General features: G+C 37.0%; 1 protein-coding gene across 2 annotated transcripts in view; it reads right to left on the reverse strand.

Annotated features, from left to right (window-relative positions):
• Positions 1-13916, reverse strand: part of ptp4a3a (protein tyrosine phosphatase 4A3a) — a 60288-nt gene that overhangs the window by 14821 nt on the left and 31551 nt on the right. Inside the window, exons 2-3 of one of the 2 annotated variants that reach the window (XM_087294273.1) lie at positions 9544-10012; positions 6822-6914 (exon numbers count right to left, since the gene is read on the reverse strand). In XM_087294273.1, the coding sequence (XP_087150399.1) occupies positions 6822-6914; positions 9544-9648 (198 nt within the window). In that variant the 5' untranslated portion in view covers positions 9649-10012. 2 annotated transcript variants of the gene reach the window in all.

Consider the following 13916-nt stretch of genomic DNA (forward strand, 5'->3'; position numbering starts at 1 on the left):
AGAAATTGAGTTTAGTTATGAGAAAAGCTAGTGCAGCATTTGTTTATAAATGCCACCAGGTTTGCTTTTAGTGCATAAACATTTTGTACATGCAACTTAAGTGGCCGAATATTAGTTGGAGCTACTATATCAGTTTCCATAATCTAAGAGAGATCTGCTGTCTTTTGCTAAATGCATCTACACTTTATTTGTAAAAGTAGGTTATTTAGATGTCACAATTCTAACCTGTCCCTGTACTAGCACTGGGTTAATAGGGACCATTCAGGAGTATGCTTGCCATACAAGATCATTAGTGCCGGCTTAATGTAAAGAACTGGAACTGTTTGTGAAGCTGTAGTAACTTATTGGTTGTTTAAACTATGCTGGTTCATTAAAGTGAAATGTTTTAATGACTGTCAAACAGGTAACTTCATTGCCAATTAATCAGTTCATGGTCAGATTATTGCTGTACAGAACATGGCATTTGAGGTCTATACCTTGTTTTGCTGTGTTTCCAAACGTTCAATACAATTTCCAGATACAATGGCAATCTCCTAGTTTGGATATAATTTGGAGCTTTTTTTAAACACTGGTGCCTAAATGCTAATCTAAACATTACTAGGTGTTGGTATCTAATTCTTGCATTCCCAGGACACTAGAGCACAAGTTTCAAATTTAACTTACTAGTAACATATTTGAAAGTTCAGAGTTTGATATAAACATCATTGATGGCACCGAAGCAGTGATATACCAGTGTCATCTATCAACCCTTGCTACTGTTCCAACTGGGTTGTGTTACATGCTTCTGCGTCAGTGAAGCTCGGGAGGCATGTGTAGCACAGCACAAATTTAGCTTAGGTGTGTTTCTTTCCCTGTGCTCCCATGACCTAAAGGTGAGAGGTGTATCAAAATCATACTTCACAGGAGATCTGGAAAACTCCAGCCCTCGTTTCCCGTTTGTCCCAACCTAGAACCACAGAGGGACTTTGATGTGGCTCAGCTGCTGAGGGACGCTGCTCGTGTAGACCGGCACCAGCACTGGCATGTCTTCACAGGCGCAGATGCCCACACAAACACATACTCATGTGATCCACAGAGGCTTGGCAGTGCAGGCCTTAATTATAAAGAGCTTTCTCACAGAACAGTCGGCATTCAGAGGCCTCAAAATATGGCTCATCGCACAAAACTGATGAGTGATATGCAGTCACACAACAGCCCCAGGGACGGGACATTCAACACTGGCAGGTGTGAGTCTTTTCAAGTAAACAAGTCGGACAGGCGAGGTCTCTAGGAGACTGCCTTTACAGAAAAGCCTTTGAAGCATGAATGACGTGCCACAAACGCTTCCTCGACTTCCCTCCAACCCATCCTATTGATTTCCTGGGCAAACACGCCTCGGAAACCTTTCAGCAGTGGATAGAGGGCAGCTGATGTAATGCAGGTTGGGTAAACAATCGTGCCCTACTTTGGGAATCCAAAATTAGGTAGCTGGGTCACTTGCCCGCGTATGGAGCGCAGCTGGAAGAGTACAGAATGGCACATGCATGACTCCAGGGAGCACACAGTTTACTCCCTTGCTAAAGGTGATCACACAAATACACAAGGCGAACACTGTTGATTGTTCCCATTGGGTTTTTTTGCCTCAAGATTCTCAGAAACTTGTGTGGCACATGAATGACATGCATGAGCTCACCATGGAGCTGTTGACATCAGCGAACAACAAACATGCATCTTATGCCGAGTTCAGACTGCATGATTTTGACTTGGCGACAGGTTGTAAGAAATCGCAGAAAAATGCCGGATATCACAGGCAAATCAATGCTCGTTTACGTGAGTATCAATCATACAGTATAAACTATCAAAGATGCCATCTGAGAGAATCGTCGATGCCCGTGAGACACTCGGCATGCTAAATATCTGGAGCTGTTGGTGATTCAAATCATGCCGTGTGAAATGAGTTTTGACTGAAAATAACATTACTGATCACCTACAGCCAATGAGAGAGCAGCATTCACTAGTGTGCATACCTGCAGGCCAGCGGGAGGTTGGGGGAGAAGTTATTAGCACTCATTTTCATTTTCATTTTTGTTTATTTAGACCCAAGAAATGGAGGAAATCTAGTGGAAATTTGGCAGGAGCACCCGTGTATGGCCCGTGTTTGACGTGTGGTTTGAGCAAAATAACAAACGTTTCAAAAAAGAATAAAGTTGAGGAGAAACTGCTAATTTCCTTCAAGTCCATGTGAGCAAATATGTACATATGTACATATGTAAATATGTATGTGTGAAAATCATGCAGACTGAACTCGGCATTAGTTGATGTATGTTACCAACCTCAGCAAATGACATCCCTTGAATGATACACATTGCAAGTTTTATTAGTGCGAGCGGACATCCTCAAAGAAGGACAACATTTAGAAAAATGTCATATTTGCATAAACTATGAGCCTTGGTAAGTGATTGTATGTAGTGCTGCACAATTCTGGCTAAAATGACAATCACTTTTTTTTTTTTTTTTGCTTAAAATTAAGATCACGATTTTATCGTGATTCTGTAAAATAAAGGACAATGAGTAGGCTATTATTATTATTTTCAAACATGTGGTAAGATGAACAGTAATAATATTCGTCCTATGTGTAGGTATACCGTTGGTTAAAATGTTACATTTGGTATAGACTTGAAACAGTGGACTTGAAAAGACTTTTAATTTGTCCTCGTCGTTAATGTATATTAACAGTTCATAATTCTGAAGTTGAATTATTATGTGTTGATTTATTGTCATCAGGTTTGCTAATGCATTATATCACCATTAAATAGGATAGAGTCCTTATACTGACACTGTAAAACATTTATTCTCATGCACTCGCTGTGAAAGAAAATATATATCAAATGCTTGTCGTAATCATAACTTTAAAATGCAATATGACAATTTATGTGCAAGCTTTCGGTTTCGGGGTTGGTGGTGAAATCAAGATTGTATGATTAATTAATGACCTATCCATGCATTTAAAAAATATAAACAAACCTAAAGTCAGTGTGGCACAAACAAGCCAAACCAACATGTTTAATTCTGCTTTCAAGCATAAAGTGGATATCCACAATGTGTTAATGTATAATCATGAGAATTATATTTACAATACGTTAACTACAATTTTACATGACTGACATGCATAAGCTCATCATGGAGTCGTGGACATACACATCAAATGTGCATCAAACTTGAGCCCAAACTTATTTATACCCCTTAAACCCTTTAATTTTAACAATACTCTTTTACACTCTGGTTCAAAACAGAACAGCTAGGGATAGAGGTATACTATACAGAACTAGGATTTGGTCTTGATGTAGCATAACCGGGGCAGCACAGTGGCTGCCTCACAGTAAGATGGTTACTGCTTCAAGTCCCGACTGGGCCAGTGGGCATTTCTGTGTGGAGTTTGCATGTTCTCCCCATGTTTGCCTGGGTTTTCTCTGGGTGCTTCAGATTCCACACAGTCCCAAGACATGCGCTATAAGTGAATTGGATGGACTAATTTGGGCATAGTGAGTGAGAATGAGAGTGTATAGGTGTTTCCCAAATACCGGAATATGGCTGGAAGGGTATCCGCTGCCTATAACATATGACAAAATAATTGGTCGTTCATTCCACTTTGGCGACTAGGCATATGACAATAACCAGTTTCAAGGTATACCGTGGTTTGGAAAAGTTACGGTTTTAAAGATTTCAGTTTATCATACCGTCAGAATCTTATACCGGCCAATGCTTAGTGGTGACCTCTGATGTGGATTAAGCTGAAGGAAAACGAATGTTTGAATGAATGAATGTAGCATCACCATTGTTATCAACCGATGTCCCTTGTGATATAATTGCAAATCTTATTTCTGTGTTCTTCGAAAGATAAAATTAAAAACCGTCATATTTGCGTAAATGATCAGGCTTGGTAAATGGTAGCAGGCCTGCAAGTGTGTCGTGCAGACAGCATGTCTTTCATATCCACAGAAGGCAGTGAAGACAGGACTTATGCAAGAGTTCGCCTTGGGTTTCTCTTTTCTTTACAGTCATTTTATGAGAAAGTCAAGAGGAAAGTAAAAAAGAAAAGGTTTGGTGGTGGGGGAAGGTGGGCGGCGACCGATCCGAGGCCACACGGAGAGACCAGGCTCTGAGCTGCCATAGCAACAGTGAAACGTTGACGCTGGTAATAAGAAACACGTGTGGCTGCTTGGAAGAGAACATTCTCTATAATGAATATAGTGTGTATGTGTGTGTTTGTGTGTGTGCGTGTGTGAAAGTGTTTGAGTCAGAGAGATTATATGGGGGTCAAGGGGGTTTGTGCAGAGCTGTTTAACACTTTCAATAACTCCCTACCCTCACCATCAGCCTCTCCATTGTTTTCACCTGGCCCACTAAATGTAAAATAGACAATATTTCTTGGTAACACTTTATTTTGATGGTCCCTATTGCACATTTTGCTAACTAAAAGTTGCACTGCAACTACATGCCAATTACTTCTCATTTGAGTATTAGTAGACTGTCTGCTTGATATCTGCTGATACCGCTCCTTTAACAGACATTATAAGAAACTTTGCAAGAGCATGTCAACTAAAGAGTGCTTTTACATGTGTGGTTCGGTTCATTTGGTCCAGACCAAGGGCAACAAATAACCCATTGTAACATTTTTCTGCCATTTTGGGTTCTTTTTACACCACACTGATGACTTTGGTCTGAACCAGTTGAAAAACTCAAAATGCAGTTGTGACAAAATCCACATCACTCATTGGCCAAATTTTATTAAATGTATTTCCTAAACTGCTTTTCAATTGGTCAAAATTAACGGGCAGAAAAATGCCAATGGAACTCTCACAAGTAAACAAACCGGCAGACAGAAAATGTCACTTTTTACTATGGAGGGACGACGATAATTCGTATATAGTATACTAGATAGTTTGTATACATCACTTTAGACAAACTATGCATTTCGAGAATGAAGCACGGCTGCGGTCGAGGCTGGAAAACAATGTTTTAATGCATTGAAAACGGCTTGTCACTTCAGGATAAGGCGTCAATTAATTTAGCTAAACAGTGACTTAGTTATCTTCCGGAAATATTATCAAAGATCCATCAGGTAATGTTTGTCCCTCTCTATGTCTCTGTTTAAAATAGTTTTCTGTTAGCTTCTGCAGTAAAGCCTACAAGTTTCCATTATAAACACTCACTAGGATGTGTTGGGTCCTCAAATTTGAGAAAACGGGGCAAAAAAGTTAGAAAAGGTGCAGTATTTTTTGCATTTGTTCTAGTTCAGATCATGTTCTCACCACAAACAAACCGCTCCAGGGTTCGTTTGAAAGTGTACAGATACCATCTCTTCAAGGAGGTCTCGGTACACTTTTTTGCACTGCTTTTGGTGCACACTCGAGTGCGATTGCTACATTTACACCTGCCCAAACAAACTGCACAAAGAGGGATGACAAACTCAAGTGCGATTCAACCAAACTAAATAAGAGAGGTGTGAAAACACCCTTCGACTAACCCTAACCCCAACCTAAAGGCTCATAAACACAGGACGCTTTTTGTTCGCATTTATCATCAGCTTTTTTCAAGACGTTTTTTCCAGATTCAAATCAAAGCGATTTTCACTGCCGTCGAGCAGAAGAGTATGCAAAATTACTTCTTGACGTTAGAAGGCGATACATAACTTTAAGCTTCTGACACCTGCTTGTAACACAGAAGAAAAGACAAAGCTGACACACTTGTTGTTCTGGATGGTTCAAGTAGCAGCTCTAGCGATAAAGTATTTATTATTATTCACCAAAGCAATAAGCAGCTCCATGTTCATATCGCCTCTCGGCATTTTCTTCAATGTGCACTCATATTGACAGTTTTGCGTTTGAGCAAGTGCCAAGTGCTGTTTACTGTAATTCAGCAGCTCCATGCACGTGAACAAAAGTGCCAATCTGATTAGTGGAGAAGGTTTTGACGCAGCGCGCCAAAACAAACAAACAAACAAAAAAACTGAGCATGAGGCGTTTTTTTTTTTAAATGACGATTTTATGCCTGACGTTTTGCGCGTTGGTGTGCACGATCACATTTACGCCCTTTATTTAGTCATTAGGCATTAAACGTCGATAGAAAACGCTAGCCAAAAATTTGTTTGCATGTAGATGCAACGCGACTTAAATTCAACAAAATGCGTTAAAGGGACCATCAAAATAAAGTGATACCCATTCATTAAGTACTTTGTAAAGTTGACTGATTGAGTGATGGTGGCTTTCTAGGGTTAAAGACAAAGACCACATTACTCTATTCTTAAATGCTGTAATGAGATGATTTTTATTATACAGTATATATAAAATCAGTAGTTTCGTGCAACTCACTTCATCTCACTTCAGTCTTTTTGTTCTCATGTATGTTAAAGATATTTTTTGAATTATCTAATAAGTAGTGATAATCTACAGTAAAACAAATCTACACAAAAATATTAACTTAAGCAATATTTTTAAATCTATTTTTAACTTGTTTACAAATTGATAATGTATTTAGTTCCACTTTGAGCTAAAACATTACTGAACAGTATAAAAAGTATTATTGTTTAATCAAGAGAAAATATAATTTAATTTAATTACTTTTTATTGTCTAACACCAACTAGTCTTTATGTTTGTCTTTTTTCTGATCTGAAAATTAACTTGTATTCCTTTTTTAACTGAACAATTAGACCCAAATGCAGTGACATCACAGCTAAAAAAAAATGTGATGCAAGAACCAACCAGTACATCATTTCAGTCCTGATTATATTTTCAGATTTTTGCAACAATGTCTGGCTGAGCATACATGTACAAGCACTTACCACAACAGTGATCCCATTCTTCTCCAGTGGGGTTTTATCATAAGTTATCTCACAAACTCTGACCACTGTCGTGACACCATACTTCTTCAGATCCTAAATTGTGAAGTGAACAGAAAAAAAAAACAGGTGATTAATCAAAATACAAGACAGGCAATCACCATTTACTCTGACATAATTTTCAAACACAATCATTTTAATGGGGGGAGAGATAAGGTAAGCTGCCCCTGAACACACTCTGTCCCTCATCCATGCCATGTGACGGAGCACTGGGATGGGTTTCCATGGAAACGGAGGCTTTGTGGATGTGCTGTTAAGAGCCTCTACGGTTCATGCACACTTTCCCAGCAAGATAAGACTGAGTGGGCCATGTGACGGTGGACTTGTCTTAAGATAGACCATGTGAGCCGAGACGGGACATGCTGCTAAAATGAGTGTGTGTTCAAGCGAGGGATAAAAGCAGAAGTGGTGGGTGGGAGAAAACAGACAACACAAACACAATGAGAAAGGGGACTCACAGGGCAATACGTACACAAATGCCGATCTTGATAATGAGCAAACACAATATTGATTTTGTGGGCACTTCAAAATAGAAGAAATAATTGTTTATTTAAACTTTAAAGAGTACGATTTCTGAAAATGTACATAGTATTTGAAGTTATTTTCATATCAATGCCAAATAACTGGAGATTTAAATGGTTAATTAGCTTTACAGTTCAATCATAGATATTTTCATAGATGATACATGCTGAAATAGTGAGTGAAATTTCTGTGACTATTTATATATATATATATAAGTAATAAGGCTCCAACATTAGTAATTTAACTGAACTCTTGATGAAAACAACAAAAAACATTAATCTTAGGTGATTTTAAACATTAAAATTATAGTCGTAATCCAAGTTGTATGTTTAAATTATTTTAACATAGTAACTAGGCATGGGACAATAACTGCTTTCAAGGTTTACTGCAGTTTGATCAAGTCAAGGTTTTAAAACCACTAAAATTAGTTTTTTTTTGGTTTGTCATTTTACTTTAGGGCAATTTGTTCTAAAATCAAAATCTCGATTGATGGAATATTTTAACTCAATTACGAATAATGAACAATTCTTTTCTTTATTTATAATTTTTTTTGCCCTCTCTGCACCACCCACACTCGCCTACGCTACAAAGCCAACCAATGACAAAGCTTGCTCTACAGTATGTGTTGTTACATTTTTTGAGAGGTCAGCATCGTCAGTCACGGCAGGAAGGGTAAGCGAAAACACATGAAGGTTGCGCCAGACCATACGTTTCTCTCGATGCAGAAGTTTGAACAGAGCGGAGACGTGACTAAACCAACTGAAAATTTTTTGCCTGGAAATAGTAGATCAATTAAAGGTTCAAAATGTCGATTTCGATTACTTTGATTAAATCGCCCAGCTCTATTTCATTTAGGTTTTTTTAGGGAAAAAGTATCTCTAGCAGAAAAGGACCATGCACATTAAAAGCTACTGGTCAGCTCACGATTTAGCAAATATTTCAAAAACCAAGCACTTATGCACAAACACCAACTGCACCAACAGTGCAGTGGCTTACTTTATATCCAAAAAAAATAAAGATGTCCAAAGATATCTTTTCAATATGTAAAGAAAACTATGTTTTTAAACTAATGAAGGCAGTAGACGCCAATTATTTATATTATTTAGGCTGACATGTTTACTTTTCTAAAATATTTTAAATGTTTCTTAAAATAAAATATATTGTGTTCAAAGGGGAAAAAGTTTTTTACCCAGGCTTTAAGAAAAAAACAACACATATTTTAAAGCAGTAATCACAATACCGTGATATTGTCAAACTGTGATAGTTTTATCCAAGGTTATCATACGTCAGAATCTTACACCGGCCCATACCTAATAGTAACTGCTATAAATCTGTCTTTCACTAGCTACGTTTCAATCCACCTATTTTTATGCACATTTTTGATATGGAAAAAAATAATAATAAAAAAAATAATAAAAAAAATCGGTTGATAATGCCAAGATGCGCACAAGTTTTCAAAATGCGCATAAAAAACGTACGCACATAACCGAGTAGGATAAACTTTTTATTCGATAAGAATAGGCTAAGCGCATTGTAAAACATCTGAAATGTGGATTTGATCACTCTAAAACACCATAACCATTTATAGTATTAATGTTATTATATTATTAATTACCTCCAGAACTGTCAATAGCGTCTATGCTCCACGTCTAACGTATTCAAACACCATACTGTCTTCTGAAGCTCAAATAATTTATTAGATGAAATAAAGATTGAAACAGCTTCTCCTACCACAGTAAATTATGTTTTTACTTTTAATATTTGGCACCAGTTAAACAAAAGAGTGACGATTTTGTTCTCCTTGACTACTTGGATGAAAACGCTGCTTTATTCGCATGTCTTTTGTGCAATATTTAAGTTTTGCGCATAAATTTAACCCACATCTTTGGATGGAAACAAAGCTACTGTTGATTTTACGGTGTTTACTAGCGTTTACTAATGAGATGAGTTTTACCTATTGTACTTTATAACCCTTTTGCAATTTAATTTGGTTACAACATATTTACTCCCAAAATGTATGTATAATAAATCAATACAATTTTTTTTGTTTTTGTTTTACCTGTTAAAGTAACTTTTTCCAGCTTAGGTTACTGTCGTCTTCAATTAATCACAACAAAAAAAGTGATACCATCATAAGCCTCACCTCAATAAAGCTGCTCAGGGTGGAGTTTGTTGGGTTGTGTGTAATCAAGAACCTCATGTTCTTATAGCACACCTCCACAGGGGCCGGTCGGTTCATGCGAGCCATAGTTGTGCTTCCTTCCGACTCAAGTGTCCAAACTGTTTACAAGCCAATTCACGCGAAAGAAGCTTGTCACTGTTCAGTCTGTCTTTGTCAATAAAACACTGCAAGACTTCTCAAAGTCCCCGATATCTTGAATCCCCTCTCTAATGGCTTACTGTAGCCAGAGAGGTAAGATCACCCCATTAGATTAGTGAGGAGTTTTGGGTGGCAGGACCACAGGCAGTGAAGGGAAGAGCGTCTCGGTGCATCCAGAGATCAGCGAAGCTCGGTGTTCTCCCTGTGTTTAGATGTGCAGATGTTGAGCGTGGCAGTAATCTCCGGTCCTCTGCAGGAAAGCCATGGACAAATCCACTACTGAAGGACAGAGCTGTTGGAAAGAGAAGCGGAAAAACAGATATGTGGGTTTGCTGCTTTGAAATTAACTGACACGACGCGGCACCAGGGCAGTCTGTTGAAGACAAACATGACGCACACTTGACAGTGCGGCTCATGTTAACTATGAGTGTGTGACCGCCGATCACATACAGTGTCCCCGAACCCACCCACACAATCCCACTCACACACGCACGCACTCAAAACATTGCACAACACAGACGCTGATAGGGACTTGCGCTTGTACTGAAAGCAGAAAAGGAGAGTAAATGTTTCCCATGGCTTTTTTTCTCCTCCAACAGACTATTTCCAAAATAATAACTTTGAAAAAACTGTACAAAAGCACGCACATCTCTCTTAATTGGGTGCTCAGCCAAAACCGCAAAAAGTGCAAATTAAATGTAAATCAGAGGCGGCAACACCAAGGCTCCAAAAATACAAATTTATTAAATTAAAAAGGCTGACACAGAGCTTGTAGAGTTTCGAGCCACCCGGCTCTTCATCAGACAATGCCTTGGAGCCTTGGTGTTGCCGCCTTTGATTTACATAAAATAATAACTTTGGACATAAAACTTGAGGGTGGTGGCTCCAGTGCATGTTTTGTTTTTGTTTTTTTCAAAATTGTTGATGTGAAATTAATTTAATGGGTCAGTTGATCCAAAAATGAATATTCTGTTTTCATTTACTCATCCTTTACTTGTTCCAAACCACTCTGACTATGTTAAACACAAAAAAAGGTACTTTGAATATAAGGCAGAAAACTGCAACCACTGACTTCGATTATAGAAATAACAAATACTATGGATGATAATGATTAAGGTTTCCTTCTTTTGTGTTCAACAGAATAAAGACACTAAGAATGGTTTGGAACCACTTGAGGGTGAGTTAAAAGTGAGCAAAAATTTTTAAATGAACTATCCCTTTAAACCAATTATAACCCAAGCATAAAAGCCACTATAAACAGTACAGGTACAATTCTAATCAATTTCTGACATGCCAAAACAAGTGCCGTTCTCATTTCAACCAAAGATCAAAAAGTGTTACTCACCCACACTATGTCTTCAAGTGATACTTTTAGCATAAAAGATTACAATCCATACTGGCTAAGACGGCACGCGTTAACGGTGAGAGATTGAGGCGTATGAATGCTACTCTTATGCACTCTAGAGTTTTACTGAGTGTTCCCTACAGATCTGTCTCTCACGAGGGTCTTCAGCAGTTAAAGGTGCAGAGACTGTGAATGTTGGCAGAACACTTCTAAAAGACACACGATGTAAACAATGCTCCTAATATAAAAAAGACTACACTGCAGCAGAACAATGTTTCTGATTGTAGTTTGGAATACCAACTGCATATACTTTATCACACAAACTACTGCTGAATGTGAAATGAGTAGTTTCAAATAGACTGAAATACCAACACTCTCAGATTTGGTCAATGTGGATGTTCACACCAATGCTTGAAATCTATTTTGGAGGGTTCACATGTCGCAGTCTTAGTCCGAATTGAACAATCTCTGGTGTGTTTGCAGTGTTATTTTGCAATGTATCATTTACGCATTAATATCGCAACATGTGCATTTGCAATAGTCACATTGCAGGGTGTTGAATGTCGAGTTTTAAATATAGTTGATCACCACAACACAGTTGTTATTTTGTGGAATCACTGCAAAGTTTAACCATAACAGTTTGAAAGTTTATTGTTTTCATGTTTTTTCAAGAACTACAACTTCAAGCAAAGTTAAAGCATTTGGGCACAAGATTCTACAATGTTTATAGCTTTAACAAATTATTATCTATTATATTAATAATATCCTTTAATAATTTAAACGAATAAGTCTATAGGGCAGCACAGTATATCATTTCAGGAACGATATCGCAATGTGATCATTTGCAATAGTCTCATCACAGAACATACGCAATGGTAAGTTAGTATTTTAACTTATCATTTGCATGTTTATGATGCCTGTGACTGCATAATAACCATTCCGGTAAAATAAACTGTACCATTAATGATTTATTTTATTGAATTATTTTTATTCAGTTACTGTAGTTAAATACTGTTAGACTCAGAAAACGATAAAACACTTTATTTTAATTGTATCTTTTTCTTGATTGTATTTATAGATTTGCATGAAAATACTCACAACACATGCAAACACAGAAAAGCCCTGCAAATAGCACAGACCACAATGAAAACTTGTTGGGGGACCCCTCAAAAATGTATAGATTATTTGTTAGATTTTATGGAGATGTATTCCCATTTCCCACAGCAAAATCATCCCAAATCAATTTAACATTATAAATTCTTTCAAAATAGAGATAATGAGTCATCTGGTGAAATTGTATTCATATCACAATAATAAAAAAATATTGCAAGGTCAAATTTTTCCAACATTGCACATCTCTAGTCAATACAGTGTTATTTTACATTTGATTGTTCAATTTCTGTGTATTACCGTTAGACTACCCAGGAAAATGTTTCCAAATCAGACATCTTCTTGCATTTGGCCTTTGATACAATTCTAATCAGCATTCAGGACAAGTGACTAAAACTTTAATACAAAAGCTTAACCCAATTTCCTCTATTCAAAATAAACATACGAAAATGTAATCCACACGTCGGTACAAACAAACCACTTCATTCACTGTGTGCTGCAACAGAACAAAACAATGACAACCAAACAACAATGACCTACTTTATCTAGTTAACATAAGCCTATTTTGAAAACCTTTACCAAGGAACAAAAGGCTATGAGGGTTGTATATATACACTAGATCAGTGGTTCTCAAACTGTGGTACGTGTACCACTAGAGGTACTCTGGCTTCCTTCTAGTGGTACGCAGAGGAATGAAATTCTACATGACGTACACGCTACATTTATTTCAAAATTTATCATAAATGATGTGAATATGCCATATATGACATATAGCCTATATTTATGAGGTAATCTGTCACGTTTTTTTTTTTAACTGTGCAGAGCTGTAACTTGTTAGCTGTTTTACTGGACCTGCTACACTACTGTATTTCAACACTGCTCATTTTGGTGGTATTTGGAGAGACAATTTTTTTCTGAGGTGGTACTTAATGAAAAAAGTTTGAGAACCACTGCACTAGATTTTTCAGAGCTACCTAGTAACGAACTTAAACACCCTAGCAACCTCTATGGTAAAGCCAAGTAAACTATTCAAGAAAATATACCATACCAATGCTGTTTTATAAATGCAAATTCAATTACAACTTTAAACCCAACAGTTGGTAGGGCTTCACGATTCTCCCTAAAATGAGAATCACGATTTTTTGCTTAAAATCAAGATCACAATTTTTCTCATGATTCTGTTGATGTAAAATAAAGATATGAGAAGGCTATTATTGTTATTTCTCAAACATATAGCAAAACAACAAAAATATTTAGCCTATGTGCAAGTCTATTTTTGGTTAAAATGTTTTAGTGAATTATTATGTTTGAGACATGCTTGTCATTTGTCATTGACAACATTATTAGACAATTTTTTTTTCCACTGGTAAAATGAAACATTTGTCATTATCAGATTCCCTATTGCATTATATTCAACATTATATAGGCTACAGTAGTTACATATACTGACCCATTAAACATTTATTTTCATGCACAACACTTTGTGTTCGCTATGAAAGAATAAACATATGAAACGCTTGTAATCATAATTCTAAAATCCGATCATTTCAATAATGTGCATGCTTTCCTTTTCATTTTTCACTGCCAAGTGTGACTTTTACATTTAGGTGAATCATACCTTATAATACAGTTTGTTACACATTCAGCACCATTTGGAGGTGAATGTGTTGCTGAGCAATTTATATAAAACAACACAAAGACTTGTGAGACCACCTTTAGACTTCCTGACTGTGAAAATATA

Source organism: Danio rerio, chromosome 19 (assembly GCF_052040795.2).
Source record: "Danio rerio strain M-AB ecotype USA chromosome 19, GRCz13ab, whole genome shotgun sequence".
Classification (NCBI taxonomy): domain Eukaryota; kingdom Metazoa; phylum Chordata; class Actinopteri; order Cypriniformes; family Danionidae; genus Danio; species Danio rerio.